General features: G+C 40.6%; 1 protein-coding gene and 1 long non-coding RNA gene across 4 annotated transcripts in view; one reads left to right on the forward strand and one right to left on the reverse strand.

Annotated features, from left to right (window-relative positions):
- Positions 1-21,003, reverse strand: part of NPSR1 (neuropeptide S receptor 1) — a 145,195-nt gene that overhangs the window by 110,820 nt on the left and 13,372 nt on the right. For both annotated transcript variants that reach the window (XM_077856224.1, XM_077856225.1), the window contains exon 2: positions 6,734-6,866. In XM_077856224.1, the coding sequence (XP_077712350.1) occupies positions 6,734-6,866 (133 nt within the window). The remainder of the gene's footprint in view (positions 1-6,733; positions 6,867-21,003) is intronic.
- Positions 2,739-21,003, forward strand: part of LOC144288601 (uncharacterized) — a 33,358-nt gene continuing 15,093 nt past the window's right edge. The window contains exon 1 of one of the 2 annotated variants that reach the window (XR_013356564.1): positions 2,739-2,823. This is a non-coding gene — a long non-coding RNA (uncharacterized LOC144288601). Of the gene's footprint in view, positions 2,824-10,199; positions 10,550-21,003 lie in introns of those variants that run through there. The other variant, XR_013356565.1, reaches the window with a different exon arrangement.

Here is a 21,003-nt window from a genome sequence, read left to right on the forward strand (position 1 = left end):
AATATTTGTGGCACTGATGATGTCAGTTGAATCTGATGATTTAAGAATATGTGTGTAAGAAAAAAATTGATCATCCTTCAAAGGAACACCTGAGACCCAAAGCATGTCTGAGCTAAGTACACTGTCCTGAATAAAAGAGAAGAGCAGTTGAGGCTTGCAGTGAACTTCAGGCTTTTTGGAGAACTTTGCACTTTAGCAAGTGACTCAAAGGATTTTAAATTAATCATTTCCTTCATTTCATTTCAATGAACGAAACAACCATAGTGGTGGCATTAACTGCTATCATTTATTGAGCAAATACTATGTACCTCACACTGTACTAAGGATTTCCTTGATATCATCTCATTTACTGTGTTCCACAACTCGGAGAAGCCCATCCCCACTTTTGGGGAGAGGAAACTGACATTCAGAAAAATTGACTTTTCCAAAGGTACAGAGCTTGGAAGTACAATTGCTGAGATTCACACCCAAGTCTGAATAACCTAAAACTCTGGCAAACAAAATATTCATCTGAAGAGGTGAGTTTGTGGAAATTTTTATGTATTTGAAAGAAGGATTTTATATAGTAGCTGATAGAATAGATATTTTGAAAAGAGCATATCTTCATTCAGAATGTTGATTAAAATTAAAAAACTAAAAAAATTATCAGCTATAGCCCTTCCCAAACTTTGGAACCATGACACTTGGTTTGCCTTAATGTAAACCCCCAAGGCTCCCCAAAAGATTTGAAGTACACAAGTCTGAAATGGGTGAAACGTGTCTTCAGTAACACTGGCTCCTTCCCACTCCTTGTCATCCACTGCACCCCAGGACCCTTCTCTTTCTACAAGCTCTCAGATTTTCATTCCATACTGAGAAGCAATAAGCAAAGTGAGGCGTAAGGTATGTTTTCAGAGTATTTTCACTCTCACAGCCTTCCAAGAAATCGTTATGTTGTGACGGACATTTCAGCCATTGTCAACAGGTTTGCGAGGCATTGGGATGGGGCAGGAGGATTCCTGGCATCCCATCTTGCATGGGCAGTTGTCACCTTACCAATGCTAGGGCTCACTACACAGACTAGAAATCTAGCCAGCTGGTCAGCTACAAATATTTTTAACTGAATTGCAAACATTTTCAAAATCCTTTGAGGTTTATATGCAGTGATTATATTCTCCTATCTAGGGACTGCTATGCTCTTGCTCAGTCAGTCCCCCTCATTTATTAAGCACATTGGCACCAGGCTCTCAATTTTGCCTCATTTAATCTGCCTTCCATTATCCTGAGGTGTTGCAGTATGTCCACGGACCACTCACCCACACATAGGCCTCTCGGGGAGGCCCATGCTGTGATGACTAAAAGCTCACAATTGGAAGAAAGACTGCCTGAGTTTGAATATATGGTCTACCCCTCACTGCATGACCTAGGGCAAGGTCTGAATCTCTTTGAGCGTTAATTTCCATGTCTGTAAAAAGGGGATTATGGCAGGGCTAAGTCATGGGACTATTGTGAGGATTAAATCAAATAATCTACACAAAGCATTTTGCACAGAGCCCAGTACATGGTAAGCATTTAATAGAATTTAGCTTCCGTTATGGGGGCCCTGTTGGTTAACAGTGACTCTGTTTGTGACTGTGACTCTACTTTGGCTCCCCAGTACAAGGGACACACTGAGTTACAACATCTCTGCAATATTCCCCTGAGAACATCTTGGATCTCGAGCACACACTCACTTCTTTCCAGCTGTTTCATTCCAGGGCTATCACTAAACCCACCTTAACACTATGTGGCGACCTCTCATTCCTTGACTCTCCACTGTCTCTTTAATTTTCTGACCTGTCCTGATTTCATCTCTTTCTTTAGTCATGGTCTCTGCGGTCTAACATTTACATCATCCTCTTGACAAGAAGTTTAACTTCCTTGCTTTACTTTGCTCCATGTTACCAACAAAACCTGGCCATGGGTTAATTTAAGTATCTGTTTTCTCACTCTTACACGCTGGGACTTTTGGAGCAATCCACATCAAACGCAGTGGAGGCCTGCACCAAGCTAGGATGACAGAGGACGTGCTCATGGATGCACTGAACATCTTAGCAAGGCATCCAAAGATCCTATTTATGGTTACCCCTCATTTCTTTCATCTCAGACCCCCATCCATGCTATGTTCTGCCCATATTGAATCACTTGTAACCCTCTGATGCACCTAGCTTTTCCCCTCTGTTATGACCTGAATGTTGTGTCTCACCAAAATTCATAATGTTAAAGCCCCAATTCCCAATGTGACTCTATGTGTAGACAGAGCCTTTATGGAAGTGCTTAATGTTAAATGAAGTCATAAGGGTAAGGCCCGGATCTGACAGGATCAGCAGCTTTATTAGGAGACACCAGAGAGCTTGCTTTCTCTCTCTCCATGTGAGGACAGAGTGAGAAGGCAGCCCTCTGCAAGGTGGGAAGAGCGCTCTCACCAGAACCCCATCCCGCTGGCACCCTATCTCACACTCCCAGCCTCCAGAACTCCGAGGATACAAATGTCTGTTGTTTAAGCCCTCTGGGGTGTGGTATTTTGTGACGGTGCACTGAGCAGACTAAGAAATCCCTGCCTTGATGCCAAGAGAAAAACACCTATAAAATGATAGCTATATTTATGCAAATGTCTTGGCATCACAGGGACACACTAAGAATAGCAGCATCTTTATGTGAGAACAACTCATTCATGCTGAGTTTAAGCCAGCAGCCTCTGTTTTAATATCACCCTGATAGGGTCAGTGTCTTGTCAGTGATTTTTCCTCATACAGAGAAGCTTGATACATGCTCCTCCGAAGGAAGAATTTCAGCGATAAGCAGGTAGGAAGACAGGCTGATCTTGACTTTTCTCCTATATCTTTTTTTTTTTTTTAAGATTTTATGTATTTATTCATGAGAGACACAGAGAGAGAGAGAGAGGCAGAGACACAGGCAGAGGGAGAAACAGGCTCCATGCAGGGAGCCCAACGTGGGACTCGATCCCGAGTCTTCAGGATCAGGCCCTGGGCTGAAGGCAGGCGCTAAACCGCTGAGCCGCCCAGGCTGCCCTTTTCTCCTAGATCTTGGTGGTCATCTGATAATCATGTAGATCAGGTTCTATGGGCTGGGCTTGATATCATTAGGAAATTTCCTTTATATATTCATTTGCATTATTATTGCTCCTGAGGCCTATAATGTTCCAATTTTTGGGTTTCAATGGTTTGACGACATCATGGTTTATAATTTTCAAATTATTATAATAATGGAAACTGGAGAAGAAAGTCCTAACAGAACATTTTTTTTTTTTTGCAAGAGAATGCATTTTAAAACTTGGACAAACATGCAATTTGTCTAAACCATTATAAATGATAAGCTCCCCCTCCTTGCTCTCAGTCTCCCCAACCCCATCCAAAAAGCTTAATGTTCCCTTCACTTATTGAAAGTGGGATTCACACTATGAGATGGGCTGGGATTTTCTCCTGGCACAAGCTTTTCAAATTCTGATTTTAAGATTTTCTGTATCAGTGGTTGTAAATCAGTGGCCCTTAGGCCAAATCTGGCCTGCCTGTGTGGCTTGTTTGATCAGCCACAAGAATGGAGTTTGAATGCTGTAGGTGGAGTGTGCATTCTCTACTTCCCCTGGGTGTCCATCTTTGCCTGTCCCTTCCCTGGGCTCTTTCATACATTGGCTTCTGAAGGCATTTGAGGTGGCAAGTCCTGCTCCATATTTTGTAAATAAATCTTTTTATTGAAACAGACTACATAAAGTACACAAATCGTAAGTATATAATTTGGTGAATTATCACAAAGGGAACACACCCATGTAATTACAATCAATATCAACAAAAAGAACATTATTACCGCTAGAATCCTTCTGTCTTCATTTTTGTTTTTCCCCTAAAGCAAGCGCTGAGACAAAGATATAGACACCCACGTTTTAAGAAGCAGAGTGAATATCTGAATTTCTGACATATATAGATAGCTTCATCAGCTGTCTTTGGTTTGTGTTTCCTTGTTTTATTATTTTTATCCTTTTACTTGACTATCCTTTTACTTTTAACTGGTTTTGTCCTCTATCCTACTGAACCATGCCCCCAAATTATTTTGAGGCAAGTCTAATATATATTATCAGTTTATACTTGCCAACGCTTCGGTATGTACCCTTGAAACATAAGGACTCTTTTTAAACATAAGATACACTTTGAGTAAACACAGATATTTTCAATTCAAATCCAATATGAGGACTTTACTTAAACTCATCATTTTCATGTGTGTTCTCTTTATACTTGTTTGATTGATTTTGATCTTGTCGATCTTTATGGTACTTTATGAATCTGTATTTTGATGATTTTCAGGATTTTGGTAAAACTGTCATTATAACTTTAAATATTATTTCTGTCCACTCTCTTACCTTTTTTTGGGGGAATCCTTTTCCCTGGGTCAGTGTGTTATTTTCTGTCTGCATTTTCCATCTTTATGTTTCTTCATGCTTCAATCTTATTATTATTTTCTAACCCGTCTTCCAGTTTATTAATTTTCTCTGCAGTTATGTTTAATTTGCTGCTATACCCATCTATTGTATTTCTAGCTTAGGTTATTTTACATTTTGCAGTTAGTTCCTAAACTTTCCGAACCTTGGCCAAGCTTTCCTTTCTGCAAATTCTTTATTTAAAATGCTTCTGATCTGACCCCTTGGGTTTTTCCAGGAAGAATTAGTGAATATAAAACAGACTTGAACATTCATGAGAAATTAAGCCTGATTAATACAGCAGAATATGAGGCTCCTGGGTTGCTCAGTTGGTTGAGCATCTGCCTTCAGTTTAGGTTATGATCTCGGGGTCCTGGGATAGAGCCCATGTCTGGGTCCCTGCTCCATGGGGAATCTGCTTTTCTCTTTCCCTCTGTTTCTCTACCTGGTTGTGCTCTTTCTCTCTCTCTCTCTCATACACACACACACACACATAAACAAAAAACAAATAAATATTAAAAAAAAACAGCAAAGTATGGATTACACTAGAACACACAACTTTTTAACAACAGATGGTGAAATTTCAGTGATTCATTTGTTAATTATTTTTTGCAACACTAAATTGCAAGCTGATATCCTTGCCACCTGTAAATTCTTACCCTCTAAAAGAGCACACAGCTCTGTAGAATGTGGGTTACAGCATAGTAATTAAGGAAATATAATGGAAGTAAGTTATTACATCATCATCCAGGGATTTTGCATCTCAGAGTTTGTTGGATGATCATGATTATCCTTCATTCCTACTGTCATAGAAGTGAAAAGTGGGCCTCCTATTTGCAGGAAAGGTTGAGAGTTGTTTTTTTCTTTTTTCTTTTTTTCTTTTTTTCCCATCATAAGCAGCACCTTTGTGACACAAGCTTCTCTCATTATCTCTGTATTTCTCAATAGTGCCTTTGGTTTTCATTCTGGTCACTGTAGCCCCGTTCAAGAGATGGGAGGATTTCAGGCTATCAACAATATATGGCTAAGGTTCTCCCGTACGGTGAGATACGGGAGAACGTATTACGGTGCCATATTTTTCCTATATTGTGGCTCAGGGCTAAATTTCTAAGAACCCCCCATTGTCCTTACTGCAACTGAGAGTATAGCACAGGTTGAAATGTACCAAACAGCCCATTCTGACGATCATCTACCATTGCTTCTTGTTAGCATTTAATACTTAAATTTTTTTTTTGCATTTTCCCTATGGTTTGACTCAAATTAAGCTCATATCACAGCCGTCTTGTTCCCAGAGCTTAGGAGTCCAAGTCTGTCTTAGACTGGACCCTCCAGGAATCCCATTTGTCTACTCTCATTTTTGGCCTGTAGAAATAAGACTCCCTCTCTTTGTTTTCTTTCTTTTTTTTTGGGGGGGGGTGTCATTTATTTATTTGAGAGAGAGTGAGAGCAGGGGGAGGGGCGGCAGGAGAGAGAGAATATCTCCAGCAGACTCCCTGCTGGGCAAGGATGTGGGGTTTGATCTCATGACCCTCAGATGATGACCTGAGCTGAAATCAAGTGTCAGACTCTCAACCTACTGAGCTATGCAGGTGTCCGTGTTTTCCTTTTGGACATGACCCCTTCTGATTTGGGCTCTACTCATCTTTGTGGGAGTTTTTATTTCACAGATCATTTTTAAACTTGAGAATGTTTCACCATTCCCCCTCTAAGTGTGATGCATTCACACTTCAACTGTACTGGACATTCCCCAAATCCACATTTAAATTATCCTGATCCCAGATATTATCTTATGTCCTCATATTGTGCCCACCAGTGGTGTTACATATCACTTATATTTCAAAAACAATGTCCACAGACTTCAATCTGCAAAGAAGTACTTGAGACTTCACATTTGTTATTGAATAGAGATAATTCTGGTCCATTTGCTGGGATGTATTCTTTAAACTCATAATATGGTATGATATTGTCCTATCTCTTTAGTGAACTATGGAGGCTGCTGTGTGGAGAAGGGTGAAACCCCAAAGAACCCCTTGGTGGCACTGATAGTGGTATTTTCAAGTGTGTTACATAGTAAGTTATTTTTATAATGGAATCTTAAGGATATATAGATGTGTTAAACTTGCTGAAAGAAAACTCCAAATATGGGTTTTGTATCCCTATAGAAATTACTCTCAAATCTGCTGATGTCTTTGGATTTGATAGTATGCCATTTCTAGTGGTGAGAAAGCCCAGTGATTTCACAGTGAAAGTGAGGAGCCCAGGAATTTTGCATAAGTGACTTACCTGTGATAGCCAGCTGAGTCACAAAGAAGGTCATTCTTGACTTCCTCTTCCTCCTCCATGTAGAGAACAGCACCATGGAGTTTCCAACAACGGTGAAAACAAACAGGACCCACAGAGTTATCAACTGCTCGGTCTGTAAGAGAGAAAGCAACACAAAACCAGTGTACCAGTGAGAACCAGACTATTCTATGGAATGCAAGGCTCAAGCTTTGCTGCTGAAATGTCTCCTGGTCTCAAATCCTCACCCATCAAAGCTCTACTCACAAGGGAACAGGGACACAGTGGTCCTTATTTACATTGATGGCAGTATAAATTGAGGTAACCTTAAAAAAAATCTACTTGGAAATATATGTCAAAAGACCAAAAAAAAAAAGTATGTATATTCTTAGGCCAAGCAATTGTTTAAATCCATGTGAAAGGGGATCCCTGGGTGGCTCAGCGGTTTCGTGCCTGCCTTTGGCCCAGGGTGCGATCCTGGAGTCCCGGGATCGAGTTCCGCATCGGGCTCCTGGCATGGAGCCTGCTTCTCCCTCTGCCTGTCTCTCTCTCTCTCTGTCTATCATAAAATAAAAATAAATCTTTAAAAAAAATAAATCCATGTGAAAGAATTTGAGGTGTGAAAAAGAATACTAAAATAGCAAAGATGTGGATATTTGTCGTAAGAATAAATTGGAAATTGTTTAAAGATAAAAGATAGTTAAAGCACTTCAGTTCAGTGAACTATTATGTAGCTATTAACAATGGCAACCATGAAGATGATGCAGCAACATTAAAAATGCTTAAACTATAACAGTAAGGGGAAAAACATGATAAAATTGTATATTGGGTATGATTATAACCCTGCAAAATTAATACATGTAGAGAAAAGACTGAAGCATACTAAAATGCTAAGATTGGTTATTTTAGGGTAGTATGATTATGTACTATCCTGCTCTTTTTTTTTTTGACGGAATTTTATAATATAGTGATACTGAAGTTTCACTGAGTAATATATAAATAGTAAATAATGGTGGAAAAAAAAGCAGAAATGCTACTCATTTAAAATGCAAGTCCTTTGTAAGAAGTTTTCCACAATTCCTTCAAATGGAGCTTTCCATTTGTCTAAAATCCATGGCCCAGCATATGCAGAGGCCCAGGCCAGGATACTGGGATAGGCTGGACACAGGGACAAAGCAGAGCAAGGCCACAGATGGAGAACATGGGGCCAAGGGGATCCAGAGGCAAGCTTGAAATCAAAAGCCAAGAGACATTAGCCCAAACGGTGGGGGCAGAAGGCTGGTAAGAATGCATAAGTCTAAATTTGGAATCTGAAGGGCTTCTCTTACTCAGTGGAGCTAGGAAGAGCCTGAAGACACCTAGAATTTCATGTGTCAACTTGGCTAGGTTGTGACCACTTGCTTGGTGTTCACACAAACAGTAGGGTAAAATGTTGCTCTCAAAGGCATCCTGTAGATGTAACTAATATCTATGTTCCACTTGAGTTTAAATATACAGCAGATAACCTTCCATTATATGGATGGGTGGGACTCATATTTCAACTCATGAGCTGAAAGCCTTATGAGCAAAAGCTGAGTTTTCCCAGAGAAGGAAGTCTTCTCCAAGAATTCTTGAGAAATATAGAAATTATGCCGGAGTTTCCAGCCTGCTGCCTCCTTTATGAATTTCAGACTTGCCAGTCCCACAATCACATGAGCAACTTTCTTAAAATAAATCTCTCTCTCTCTCTCTCTCTCTCTCTTCCTATTGGCTGTGTTTTCTGTGGAGAACCTTCCTATACTCTCTAAATATCTGAGGCATCACAGTAGCACTTTTTCTTATATTAAATTAACTTTAAGTTATGCAGTCACAGATGCATTAACTCTTCTTTAAAAACTATAACAATTTAAGGGTACCTGGCTGGCTCAGTTGGTAGAGCACATGATTCTTGATCTTGGGGTCATGAGTTCAAGCCCCACTTTGGGTGCGGAAATTATTAAAAACAAAACAAAACAAAACAAAACTCTAACGATGCAGATAAAGCTCAAAGCCCCTTTGCCACCACTCTGTATCTTGATAAACTACCTTCTTCAAGAAGGTAAATGTTATTTTGATGACATTATCTTTCCAATCCTTTGACAGATACTTTATAAGCACATGTACACACACACACAATCATAGCAAATAAATAGTATTATGTATGTGGATCAGCAATTTGGTATTTACTATGCTCTGTATATATTGTGCATATTGCTTTTCTCAGTCATTTGGAGAAATGGGTAAATGAAAGGTGATACTTTTATACAGTGCAGTGAAATATTTAAATTAAAAGAAATGGATTCAATTTGTTGAAACAAAATATGTTGACAATAGAGGGAAGCCTCTAGACTGAGAGAGCAGAGGGAGCTGGTGAGTGGACTGAGTCAGCTCCATTCTTGAAGCCACTAACCTGCCCAAGCATCACTGGGGTTCCCTGGTGCTGCCAGGTAGATTTAGACCTGGTCTGGCAGGTTCCAGGTCTGGGGCATGTCCTCATGGTCTCTCTTCCAGTCCTATCCTGTCCAGAAGTCTAGGCCGGCAGCTAGGGTCTCCATGAGTCCTATATTTTATCCAACTAATATTTAGGTTCTCCATCTTAGATTTACAGATGGGTTCCTGAGGTCGTGGGGAGAGGCCAGGGCCTTGAAAGTGCAGATGGTGGAAACAAGGTGGTGTTGTGGTAGTGCTGAGAGGGAGGGTGTACACTGGAATGGGAGGACTGCAGTGTTGACAACCTCTGCTACCTTGAAAGGCACAGGTGACAGATACTTCCAGTAGCTCACCAATCTCCCATTCTGTTGGCCGAAGGTCTCAGTGACACGGTGATGCTGATGGCTGATACAGGTGGGGGCCCGGGTGGAGGATGAGGCACCTATGTCCCCAATGTGGTCCTAATATGGGGCGCTATCAGGAGCAGTGATGGGGTCCCAGGAGTGTTCATGGTTCAGGAAAACATTAAGGGGCCCCTAAGAGGAGCTGGTGTGGGCATGCAAAGTCCTGTCAAGCCCTGCTGAGGATACAATAAAGAGATTTTCCAAGACTTTTCTCCTGTTTCTTTCAGGAAATCTATTTCACTGGGAGAAACATTTCGATGCCTTAAAGCTATTTTTTTTTTTCAGATTATAGAACAGTGTGTCACATCCAGCAAACTTCCTCAGCCTGGGTGATGGGGGTGTGTGTGTGGGAAGGGTTATTTCCACACTTGTCCAGTACCAAGTTGATCTCTATTGAACTCTTTCAGCGTCAGATGAAGAAGAAAGGGAAAAAGTTAGGATGTTTGTGATGTTTCTTTGCCAGATCAGAAATCCAGATCTCCACGGTGAGTGGGCAGAGAGCAGAGTCTGGGAGCAGACAGAGGAGGAGGCATGCCAGTCTGCGGGCGACGGTGGGGTGTCGGGAAGGTGGTGGGTACAGGGCTGTTTTCCTTACACAGACAACTCTGTCTTCCCCAGCACCCCCCACGGCTCTGCTCAGCTGCCCACGTCCCTTGGTTGGATGAAAGCAGCTGGCCATGTGTCCTGGTGGAGTCTGTGGCATTCGGTGGGCTTCCCACAGAAGTCTGCGCCACCTCAGCCACCTGGGGCAGGCCTCCGCTCACTGCTCCTCCAGGGAGTCTCTCTGCCCCGCCCTCAGGACGTCCTACCTGCTTTAGATCTCATAGAAACTCCCCCCAATTTTGCAGCAGGTGAGGCCAAACTTTCCTATTTTCTGCTTCTGACACAACTTTTTGTCAACCCAAATTATACGCTGAAGGCCTTCTGGATGACGATTGGAAGAGGAGATTTAATCAACTGAACTCAGGTAAATTTGAACTAGAAGTCAATGTTTTTTGTTTTTGTTTTTTTCCAGAATGTCTCTCCTCCTCATGCTCTCCTTTCCTCACATAACTAACTGCCTGTGGTAAGTGCAGGGAAGCCTCATTGCCAGAAAATGTTCACCCAAACACTGGAGTGGGTAAACGGTTTGCTTTTCACACGGTGCATTGGTGATTATGCTGCTGGCACCGAAGTTCAGGTGGCCAGAAATCAAGTTGCTCGGCGATGGAGGACACCTCTGGCCTCTCAGTGGGCACGGAACAACTGTGTGCTTTGTCTTTGTGTGGCACAGTTCTGACCCAGGCAGCCAATATTGTCAAAGTGGGCTTGGAGCTCACATCTGCTCTGCTGGGAGCACAGAGTGACAAACAAACACTGCAAATCAAATTATCCTGGTTAGATATATCAGTGACTTGGAAGTCGGGCCCCAGGAGGGCTGGCACAGTCGGTGCTAGCCAGGCCGAGCCTTTTCCTCAGAAGCTTTGCAGTAACTGTGCTTTGGGCTAGCAGACCCATGGCTCTCGGTAAACAAGTCAGAGTCCATCCTCCTTGGGATTGGATGATGTCTATAGGGCAGGCCGAACAGGTCCTGTGGAATCAGGCCCCCTGCTCCTGCTTTATTGTTCTCTATTTGAAGACAATCTCACCTTAGCTCAGAGCCTTCAGCACATTTCCAGATGGAAATGGAAGAAGTTCCCCATCCCTTTCCTGTTTTCTGGAGACTTCCTAAGAGCCACACTCATTTACTTGTATATTAATTCATTCAACATCCATTAATTGTCTATAGTATAAGGTGTTGGCACTCCATGTAGAGTATATAAATCATACTGGGCCAAATTTAAATCCTGTTTTATCAAGTAGTACCAGGGGCAGTAAGTACCAAATATCATTTGAGATGCTTTACATATTGCTCATGGAATCATCACTTACTTGTAGGATCATTTATTCATAGCGTTCTCACCCATGCCCGCACAAACACAAACACACACAAATCCTAGGGTAATATGAAGATTTGGAAAATTATGACAATGGGAACTGAGGAAGCAAGCCCAGAGGCATCTGAGTATCACAATCAGGTGAGCGTTTTGTAGTAAAGTGGGTAGGCTTTGAAACCAACCTAGCTTGGGATCAGACTCTTTGCTACTCCCTACGTGTGTAATACAGAGGTAAATGACCTCTCTGAGTCTGTTTTTTCATTTATTGAATGAAGATAAAGATAAAATCTGCTGCAATAGATTTTAGGACACTTGCGATAGATACGATGATGAAAACACAGACTCCTAGCTTAGGGCCCTATGCACAGTATACACACAATAAAAACTGGTTTATCTCCTTCCTTAGTTTCACACACGACATACAGGTTTGAGGAGTGATTTAAATAACTCACAGTCTTTTCAGGACAATGCTTGAATTCATCCTGTTCATCCTACTTTCAGTTCCCCCTTTTTTGGAATGTCACCTGAGCCTAACGGGCCCTCCACCCTGGCCGCTTCCCCCAGTTGAGGATGGTGTCCCAACACCATTCTCAAAGCTATTGCAGGAATATAGTTGGGGATCAAATGCCCCCTAGTGGTCATGTGAGGCAAAATTCCAGCCAGATGCTCAATACTGAGTAGAATAGGTGGGTTTGAAATTTTTCACTGACTAAAGACTACAGTGTTATCAACTCAGGTACATGGTTGTAGGCACAACTAATTGGTTTTCAACCTCAAAGCAATGAGGCCATGCAGTGACGTCATCTCTGCAGATCAGAAATACGAAGACCTGGGACTTAAAGGGATGAACTACAGCATTCCCTGGCTGATACTTGGGTTTTCACTCCATAGGATAGGCTTCCAGAGCCAAAAGGATGCCTCTGAGGGGAGGTATTAAGTCTAGGTCACCACCCCAGATTGGCATTCCGTCTTCCTCGTAGAAAGTGCTTAATAAATATCTGTTGGATGGATATACAGCTACTGACAAGAGAAAGGGTACTTACACGTATCACAGAACGGATTATCTGAAATGGGAATTATCTCAGGAAATACAAGACATTAAGTTGGGTGACACTAGTTAATGTTGGTTATGTCAGACTTGTCTGGAGGGGAAAAAACATGATTTATACAAATTCAAGGAATGGCGATCCTCCTTTCCAGAGGAGTCGTGGAAACTGGAATTAAAAAACAAAAAACAAACAAACAAACAAACAAAAACAGCATCTAAAGTATCTTTAACAATATAGGGTACATGGGAACTAACACTATTGGAGTGAATCACATTAATCTAGCACCCGACTTACTTAGTTTGTCATGTATAGTAGGTGCTTAATAAGTTTATTTTTAATAGGTTTGTTCTTTTTTTAAAGATTTTATTTATTCATGAGAGACACACAGGGAGAGGCAGTGACATAGGCAGAGGGAGAAGCAGGCTTCCCACAAGGAGCCTGATGTAGGATGTGATCCCAGGATCCTGGGATCACTACCCAAGCTAAGGCAGACCCTCGACCACTGAGCCACTCAGATACCCCTTAATAAGTTTGCTCTTGATTGATTGTCATGTACCAAATATCATTTGAGATGCTTTACTATTGCTCATAGAATCATCACAAATGGCCAATGAGATGTCACTGTCCTCAATCTTATAAATAAGGAAATGGGGCTCCTAAGATACCTGGCTACTAAGCGATGCAGCAGGGATGTGAACACAGATTTACTTGACTGTAAAGTCCATGCTCTGCTTACTATACTATAGGTTTTCTGTCCCAATTTAGGGCCAGGATTGGTGAAGGTAACTCATTTACTTTCAATTTTCAACTGGGAAACAGTTCTTCATTTTCCTCTGACCCAAAATTTGTCTGAAGCTGGGTTTCTGGGGCTGGGTCAGTTTCATGACCGTGTCCAGCAGGACTGAATGTAAGGTCAATGCTCAAAATGTGTTTGGATGGTTGGACACTGCAGCCGGGTATGGCTTCCACACAGCTGTAGTCATAAATATCACACAAGATGCAGCTGCATCGTCTGTCCCAGGAATCACAGAACTTTCTGTACCCCTTACATTTTCATGGCTCATTTTGTGATTATTGTTATTTTTGTGATGTTGAAGATGAATCTCTCAAACACAGGAAGGAGCAAATATATCTTACTTCCCAAGAGAGGAAATGAAGTCTCAGAAAGGTTATGATTCAGCCGCAGTTCTCAGGGAGCAGCAGGCAAAGAAACTCTGCTCTCTTGTCACTGAGACTCATATGCCACCTGTCATTCACAGCACACAGGCTCTGAGGCTGCTCAAAACCCTATTAATTTGCTTAGGTGGGCTGCAAATATCAAAAGCAGATCCGAGAATGTCTAATTCCATTGAGGATGAATCACCACTCAATGCAGGGAGCACACAATCCAAAGTGAGACAGGTAGGAAGAGACTACAAAGCTTTGGATTCCTGAAGCTGCTTAATTAGACTTGGGGAATGAGATACATTGAGAGGATCTAGAAACCCCTGGGCAGTAACCATTTCTGCACGGTTGGGAACCTCTCATTCCGGAGTTTGTCCCAACTTCTCCCCATGTCTCACCCCACCTGCTGCTTCAGGGACACTGCCAGGGAATGGTTGACTAGAAGGCTTGGAGGTAAGACTGGGCTTGCTCCAGCATGCACACCTTGGCTTCTTCCCCCACAACTGCCTCCTCCTAATGATACCCCTTTTGAAGATCGGCATTTTCACCCCCCTCCCAGTAACCACCTGGGAGACACCTGTGCAAATACAGTTGAATTACTGTCATCAAATCACCTATCTGCATTCACCTTTTCAAGCTATTTTACCTAGAACTATAGGAATTCGATCTAGGAGTACCCGGGAGAGCCTTAATTTCTACTAATCAATGATCAATTATGAAAAAATAATTACTATTGCAAAAAATAAGAAAATTATATAAAGCTATATACAAGTGTGGATGCTAATTCAAATTTTAAATTTTCTGTAAGGCTTTTCATATCACTTTATCAGGGGACCAGGATGGATGTAGGTTGCTCTCCCTTATTATGGACTGGTGGGACAAACTGACAGGGGGCCTACTGCTTGAAAAATCAAGAATGTGAATGTGATGGGAGGTATTGTCACAGCCCGGGTCTGTTGAGGTTGAGAGCATGGCTGTGGACGAACATTTATTGAAAATCTAGTTCTAAAGTTCAACGTAGTTTAGGGTTAGAAGGAAGGCTAAGGCAAGCAGCTCATAGTCTGATGGTAGAGGCATAAATGTAAAAAAAAGAAAATTATTGTGAGCTACTACAGTGGAGATTTTGAAGAATTCCAAGTAAGAGACATGCAGTCAGACTTGCAGAAAGACTGGTCACAGTTGGTCAAAAGGTCTATCTTGGAGAAATTAATATGTGAACTGAGTCTGAAAAAACGCATAGAAGTAGCCAAAGAAAGAGTGCGGTGTCTGAGAAATAAATGTTAGGCAGTGAATCACTACTCTGGGTAGTCGCAATCTGAAGGAGATAGAATTGTTGTGTTCTGTTACTAATGATGGTGGGGTTGAGGGGTAAGGCAAAGGCAGGTGAAGCAATGAGGACAACTGGAGAAGGTTCCAGATGGAGACTTCTTTTCTTGGTAGCAAGTTCTTTTAACTCAGGACCAACACCCAGGATGGACCTTGCCCATTTAAAATAGTTGGTTTTTAGGACACAGGTCCAATTTCTCATTGTTAAGCCTTTCGTTGTGATTCATTGCCTAACATTTATTTCTCAGTTTAGCCTCTAGGACATATTAAATAACTGCATCAGCTCTTTCTACTTTGACCAGAAAGGGTTACTTATTGGTCTGGAGTGTTTTATCATTACTTCCATGGGTTATATTTCATGTTTAATTAGCAAAGTTAATTTCCCACTGCCTAATCGTTCTCATTTCAATCAGGATTTGGTGCATGGGCCTGCATCTGGATGGGACTGTCTGATTCAGCTTTTTGATTACTAGTGAATCCTTGAATTCCACCCGCAATAGAAACACCAGTGCCCCACATTCATTTTAATGTAAATCCCTTCTTGTGATTCATTCTTGGATCACAAGAGGACCTCTAGCATTAATCACAAATAAGGTGCATTGGAAGTTTCGGGGCAATTAAATTCCAGGATTCCATCTGAATTCCCATAATATATCAGACCACAGATATTAGAAAATCATCTGAAAACCCACTGGGCTGCAAGTTCAGGTAGTAATTAATATTTGTTGAACAAATGAATGAAGCTCCTGCTATGTACCAAGAACCGAGATTAACATTTAAATTGCTATTTGAGCTCTAGACCCTTGAAATAGAAAACTAACATTTAGATAAATTAGGTCCAAATCGATACAACATAGTAGAAACTAAATAATTACTGTGTAATAAAAATACCAAAAAAACTATTCTTCCCGGTGATCCACATAATTAAAAAAATAAGCCTGGGGGTGGAGGGGATGGTGCCTGGGTGGCTCAGTCAGTTAAGTGACCTACTCTTGGTTTTGGCTAGGTCATGATCTCAGGGTGGTGGAATCGAGTCCAAGATGGGCTCCAGGCCCAGCAGGAAGTCTGCTTGAGATTCTCTTCTCTCTCTCCCTCGGCCCTTCTGGCCCCCTACTCAGGTGCATGCACACATTCTCTGTCTGACGCTCTCATAAAAATAAATAAATAAATAAATAAATAAATAAATAAATAAATAAATAGTAAGTAATTAAGTAAATAAGTAAGTAAGTAAATAAATAAATAAAATCTTTAAAAAAATCCCCTAGGAACTTGTTTTCTGTTCTAGGGGTACTACTACATGGAGGCAAATCCCTCAGGAACCTTTCTCCCTGGGAGGCCAGTGCAGTACAGACTCTCATACCTTCAATCTGTATTTCCAGTCCATCTAGGAGGCTCACAATCAAGTAGCTAAAAGAAACAGGGAGGACTTCAGAAAATAAAGAGCAAGAGCAGACCTGAAGCCAAGATATGGAACAGATGAGAATGGGTAGCAGAAAGAGGTATGAGAGGTGCTCAGTATGAGGATTCCAGGGAGATCATCCTGAACTCTTGGTGACTTCATTTTTCAGGGCACCTAAGTTGGGTGATTTGTCAGAAGAGTATACAGGGCTAATTGTTAGTTTGCACCCAACTCATTCAGCTGGTGGTTTGCCTTGGTTTCCATTTGCCCTTTGGTTCCCTTGCCTGCATTTCTGGGTCTCCTACATGTTCTCTGAGTCTTGTAGGCCTCTCCTGCCAGGGTAGGGCATTAGTGTGTCCACCTCTCATCGGTCATTCCATGGGAGCCTATCTGGGCCTACAGATGCAACCACCCGCCTAGCTGCAAGCATCACTCTCACCTGAGCCTCTTGGATTTGATGGGATTGGCCATATCACCCTGGGCCAGGAGTCTTGGTCACCCAGCGGGGTCCAGTTCCCTAAAGACTGGTCCTCTAGGCTGATGCCTGCCTCTGTCTAAGCCACTTTTCTACTATTCCCCACTTACCACGGAAGTCTAAGCACACTTTGTGATTCAGCCTATCCCCGTGATGATAGAAAAATGATGCAAGAGTGGAAAAGTAGATTTTTCAAAGGAACAGAAAACTCACAGGTTGCATGCATAATTCAGAATTCACTATCAAAATCTCAAATGGGGCTGAGGTGGGAAAAAAATTATAAGGAGAGCAATATCAGAGAGTGGAGAACCACATGAAATGAGAGAATTGTTAGCACTGTTCCAAAAAATTCCTGAATCCAACTGTGGCTCTGAAAGTGCATACCCTTAATTATTTAAAGACCAGCTCCCTCTCAACCGCACAGGAGTCATTGCTAGAGAGCTACTGGCAGCTCCCCAGACCTTTCCATGTGTGAGCCTCAGGGGCCAGGACATTCTCTGGAACCCCTCCTCCCTCTATTTAGCATATGTTGCTGTCACCAAAGGTGTCTTGCTTTCAGATGCCTTTTAGAACCTCCTTCAAGGTTTCTCTACAGGAAGAAATTGATCCTTTCATTTGCTTTTATGGAAATGCAATGCACAAAATATATTTGGAAGTCTGCGTGGTATATTTTATAGGGTTATTTTATTATTTCTGGTAATAAAAATAATATGTGTTTATGGTCAAAAATACTTAAAAGAACAAAGACAAAAACACACCTTCCAGAGAGGATTTCTCACTTTCCCATCTTCTTATATTTTCTTCCATATTTCCTGAGTATATATCTATGTAGCCTATACAAGTTGGAACATATTATGCATACAGTTTAATATGATTTTAAAAAACTTTAGCATTGAATGAAGAGCAATGATTATTGCAGGTGCATAACATTCTTTAATATTTCAGCCTGTGATTATATCATAATTTTATTCTTCTATTGTTAGATACCTATGGAAAAAAACAACCTAATGCTTAAAACCATGTCTCAACTTTCTTTGAATATATCTTTAGTATTCTTATGGTTCAATCCTGCGAGCAGAATTACTAAATCCAAGTGAGGATATACTGTTGGGCTTGCATGTATATTACCAAATTGCTCTCCAGAATAGTTAGGTTAATTGTCCCGATTTACTAACAGTATTACAGAACTGTTACACGCTTTACATGATATTTTTCTTCAATCTTTGCCAATTTGATATGCCTCACTGTTAAGTGTGTACCATTCACACCACTGGCAAGCAATATTTTTATATGTTCTTTTAACTCTGCATTTAATCTAAAATTATTTTTATTTCCTTTGCCCATTTCTCCATTAGAAACATCTTTTTTTTTCTTCTTGGAAACTCAAATATTAAAGGCTTTAATCATGTTGTATTTGTCATATAACTATTATATATATATTATGAGTAGCTATAATATTATATATATTTAGTTTTATTGCCAATAATCTTCTGTTTTTGTTTCCCATTCAATTTTTATTTTTAAGCTTAGAAAATTTTTGCTTATCTCAATAACAGTCTGATAATTATACTTGTTTATATTTTGTAAAAATTTAGTTCTAAAATCCAACTGAAATTGATCTTAGAACTTCATGATACAAGAGTCATCACCCACCTGCCCACCCTCTATTTTATTGACAAAATATGCATTCCTTCTTACTGATTTTTGCAGTTTCTTTGTAGTATTAAGTTCATTTATGTACAAGAATTTTATTTTCAGGGCAAACTATTTGTTATTATTGATCTGTCAATTACTGTGCTAATTCTGAAATATTTTTGCTTAATGCAGATTTATATTTATTAAAAGTTGATAGGGGAAAAAAATCCCTCTTCCTCATTAGCATTTATATTAAAATCTCTTAGTTTTTCTCACCTGTTTTTTTTATGAGCTTTTGAGTTATTTTGTCAAAACAAAACAATCACACTGAAGTTTTGACTAAAATTGTTTTAAACATTATAAGGTAATTTGGAGAGAATTGACATTTTCACAAAATTTAGTCTTCCTATCTTGAAGCACCACATGTTTTTTCATTTATTCAAATATTTTATATATTTCAGTAGTGCTTAGCATTAAGAATTAATGCTACCTTAGGTTTGACTAGTGCTTTCCAGTTCCTATTTTATGTTTTGACTGAGATATCCAGAGACTATAGATCTGTCCTGGCTCTATCATTTACTGGCTGTGTGACCTTGGGAACATCACTTTACCTTCCTCGGTCTTATCTACCCAAAAAGGTGGTTCTATTAGGTTATTACACATGTTCTGTGGGAAAAGAACATGATGCATCATTTTCTGAGGTGTACTTCAAAGACCTTTGCCTCCATGGCATATTATTAGAGGTAATGTCCTAATATTCTATGGTCAAATACATTTGGGAAATTTTGATTAAGCAGAATTAAACTGGTTTCTTTACTGTAAGATTTCTCAGAAGTTTAAATATGCTTATACATTATATACAATGAATATACTATATGCACTTTCTCAAACTTTTGTGACCATAGTCCTTTTTTATATGCTTAGTAACTCACATAATTAGAGTTCTGTGGAACATCTTTAGTGAGTTCTGTTATGGTGGAGAATGCATGTGCTTCTGAACCAGATCTGGCTGGGTTCACATTTTTGGACAATCAACTATTGTATGAATTTATCTTCTATGAGCCCCACCTTTTGTCTCTGTAAATCGAGGATAATAATGCCTGTTTCAGAGTTGCAGGAGTTGCATTCCCCATTCTGATTTTCCCAGAGGGAGACTGCTATTTCCCCTCATGCTCATCAGATCTGACCATGAGCTTACTTTGGCCAATGAATTGTGAGGGGAAGTGACATGTGTCACTTCTGGTTCCAAGCAAAAAGAGCCAAGGCAGGCTTCACCATTTTCTGTCTGTCTGTCTTCTGGTCCTGGCATTTAGGCAGCCTGTGTGGAGATGGAGCTTCCGTCAGCCTACATCCCTGAGTGACTACAATAAGCAGGGGCTCCTCGTTAACCTGTAATAAACATGCAGCGCTAGCAGGAAATAAACATTATAGTTTTAACTTCTTGATAATACCTGGTTATTTGTTCCCATAGCATAACCTAGTTTAACCTGAGTAATGAAAGAATAAATAAAATAATCCATGGAGAAGTCAAAATGCTTGGTAGTTAGCATTCAATAAATTATTCTAGGTTTTATTTTGGGCAGATAGTTTCTGTATTCTTGAATACCTTTTGCATTTTTATCCCAACTTAGGCAAAAAAAAAAAAAATCTTCAAAAGGAACTAAATGCATTGGAAAGAAAATCAAATTTATCCCAGTTGAAAGACTATCTTCTATTTGCATAGATTGCTATGTGTTGCCAAGGGCAATAGTCCACAATACTAGATGAAAGGAAGGAAACTTGCATTTGGGTCCTAACAATATTCCATTTCATTTTTTTTATTAAATTATGAGTTGTGAATAATGGTCCTTGAGCAAAGACTTTAGCTCAATATCTGTACGTGAATGGAATTCTGAGTGCCGTGGGGAGATCTCTGATCAGTCACAGAGCTTTGGAACACTGCAGGCCTGGGTGAGGAGCTGGGTAAACGCCTTTGAGAGATGAAGGAAGAGGAATATTAAGGGGAACGTTCTTTCCTCTTGCTGTCACTTCTTCAAGGAACCCCAACACTCCTCCAGACCCTGTGATCTCTGTCATCTTCACTATCTCTGCCCTGGGAGCGGGAGAGTAGGGGTTTGTTTACATTAAGCAAAATCCTCTTTAAAATGCAAATATCTTTGGAAGGTTAAGGGGGCTGAAGGGAAAGACACCCCAGGGAAAAAATTCCTTTACTCAGAAAGGCTTTTATGCTGAAACTTGGAATCAGTTTGTTGAGGAAAAATGTTTTTAGATAGTAGGAGGGTGAGAGAGAAGAGCGAGATTTTTTGTTTTGTTTTGTTTTAAACAGAGCACGCTAGTCCAAGCTGAATGACTGGCAGGTAGGGATGAGAGCAGACAGTGAAGACACTCTTAGCTCTTAAGAGTGTGAGGGAAAGCTTAACTTGGTTCTTGTTTGTGTCAAGGTTGTGCTTCCTTCTT

Source organism: Canis aureus, chromosome 18 (genome assembly GCF_053574225.1).
Source record: "Canis aureus isolate CA01 chromosome 18, VMU_Caureus_v.1.0, whole genome shotgun sequence".
Taxonomy (NCBI): Eukaryota; Metazoa; Chordata; class Mammalia; order Carnivora; family Canidae; genus Canis; species Canis aureus.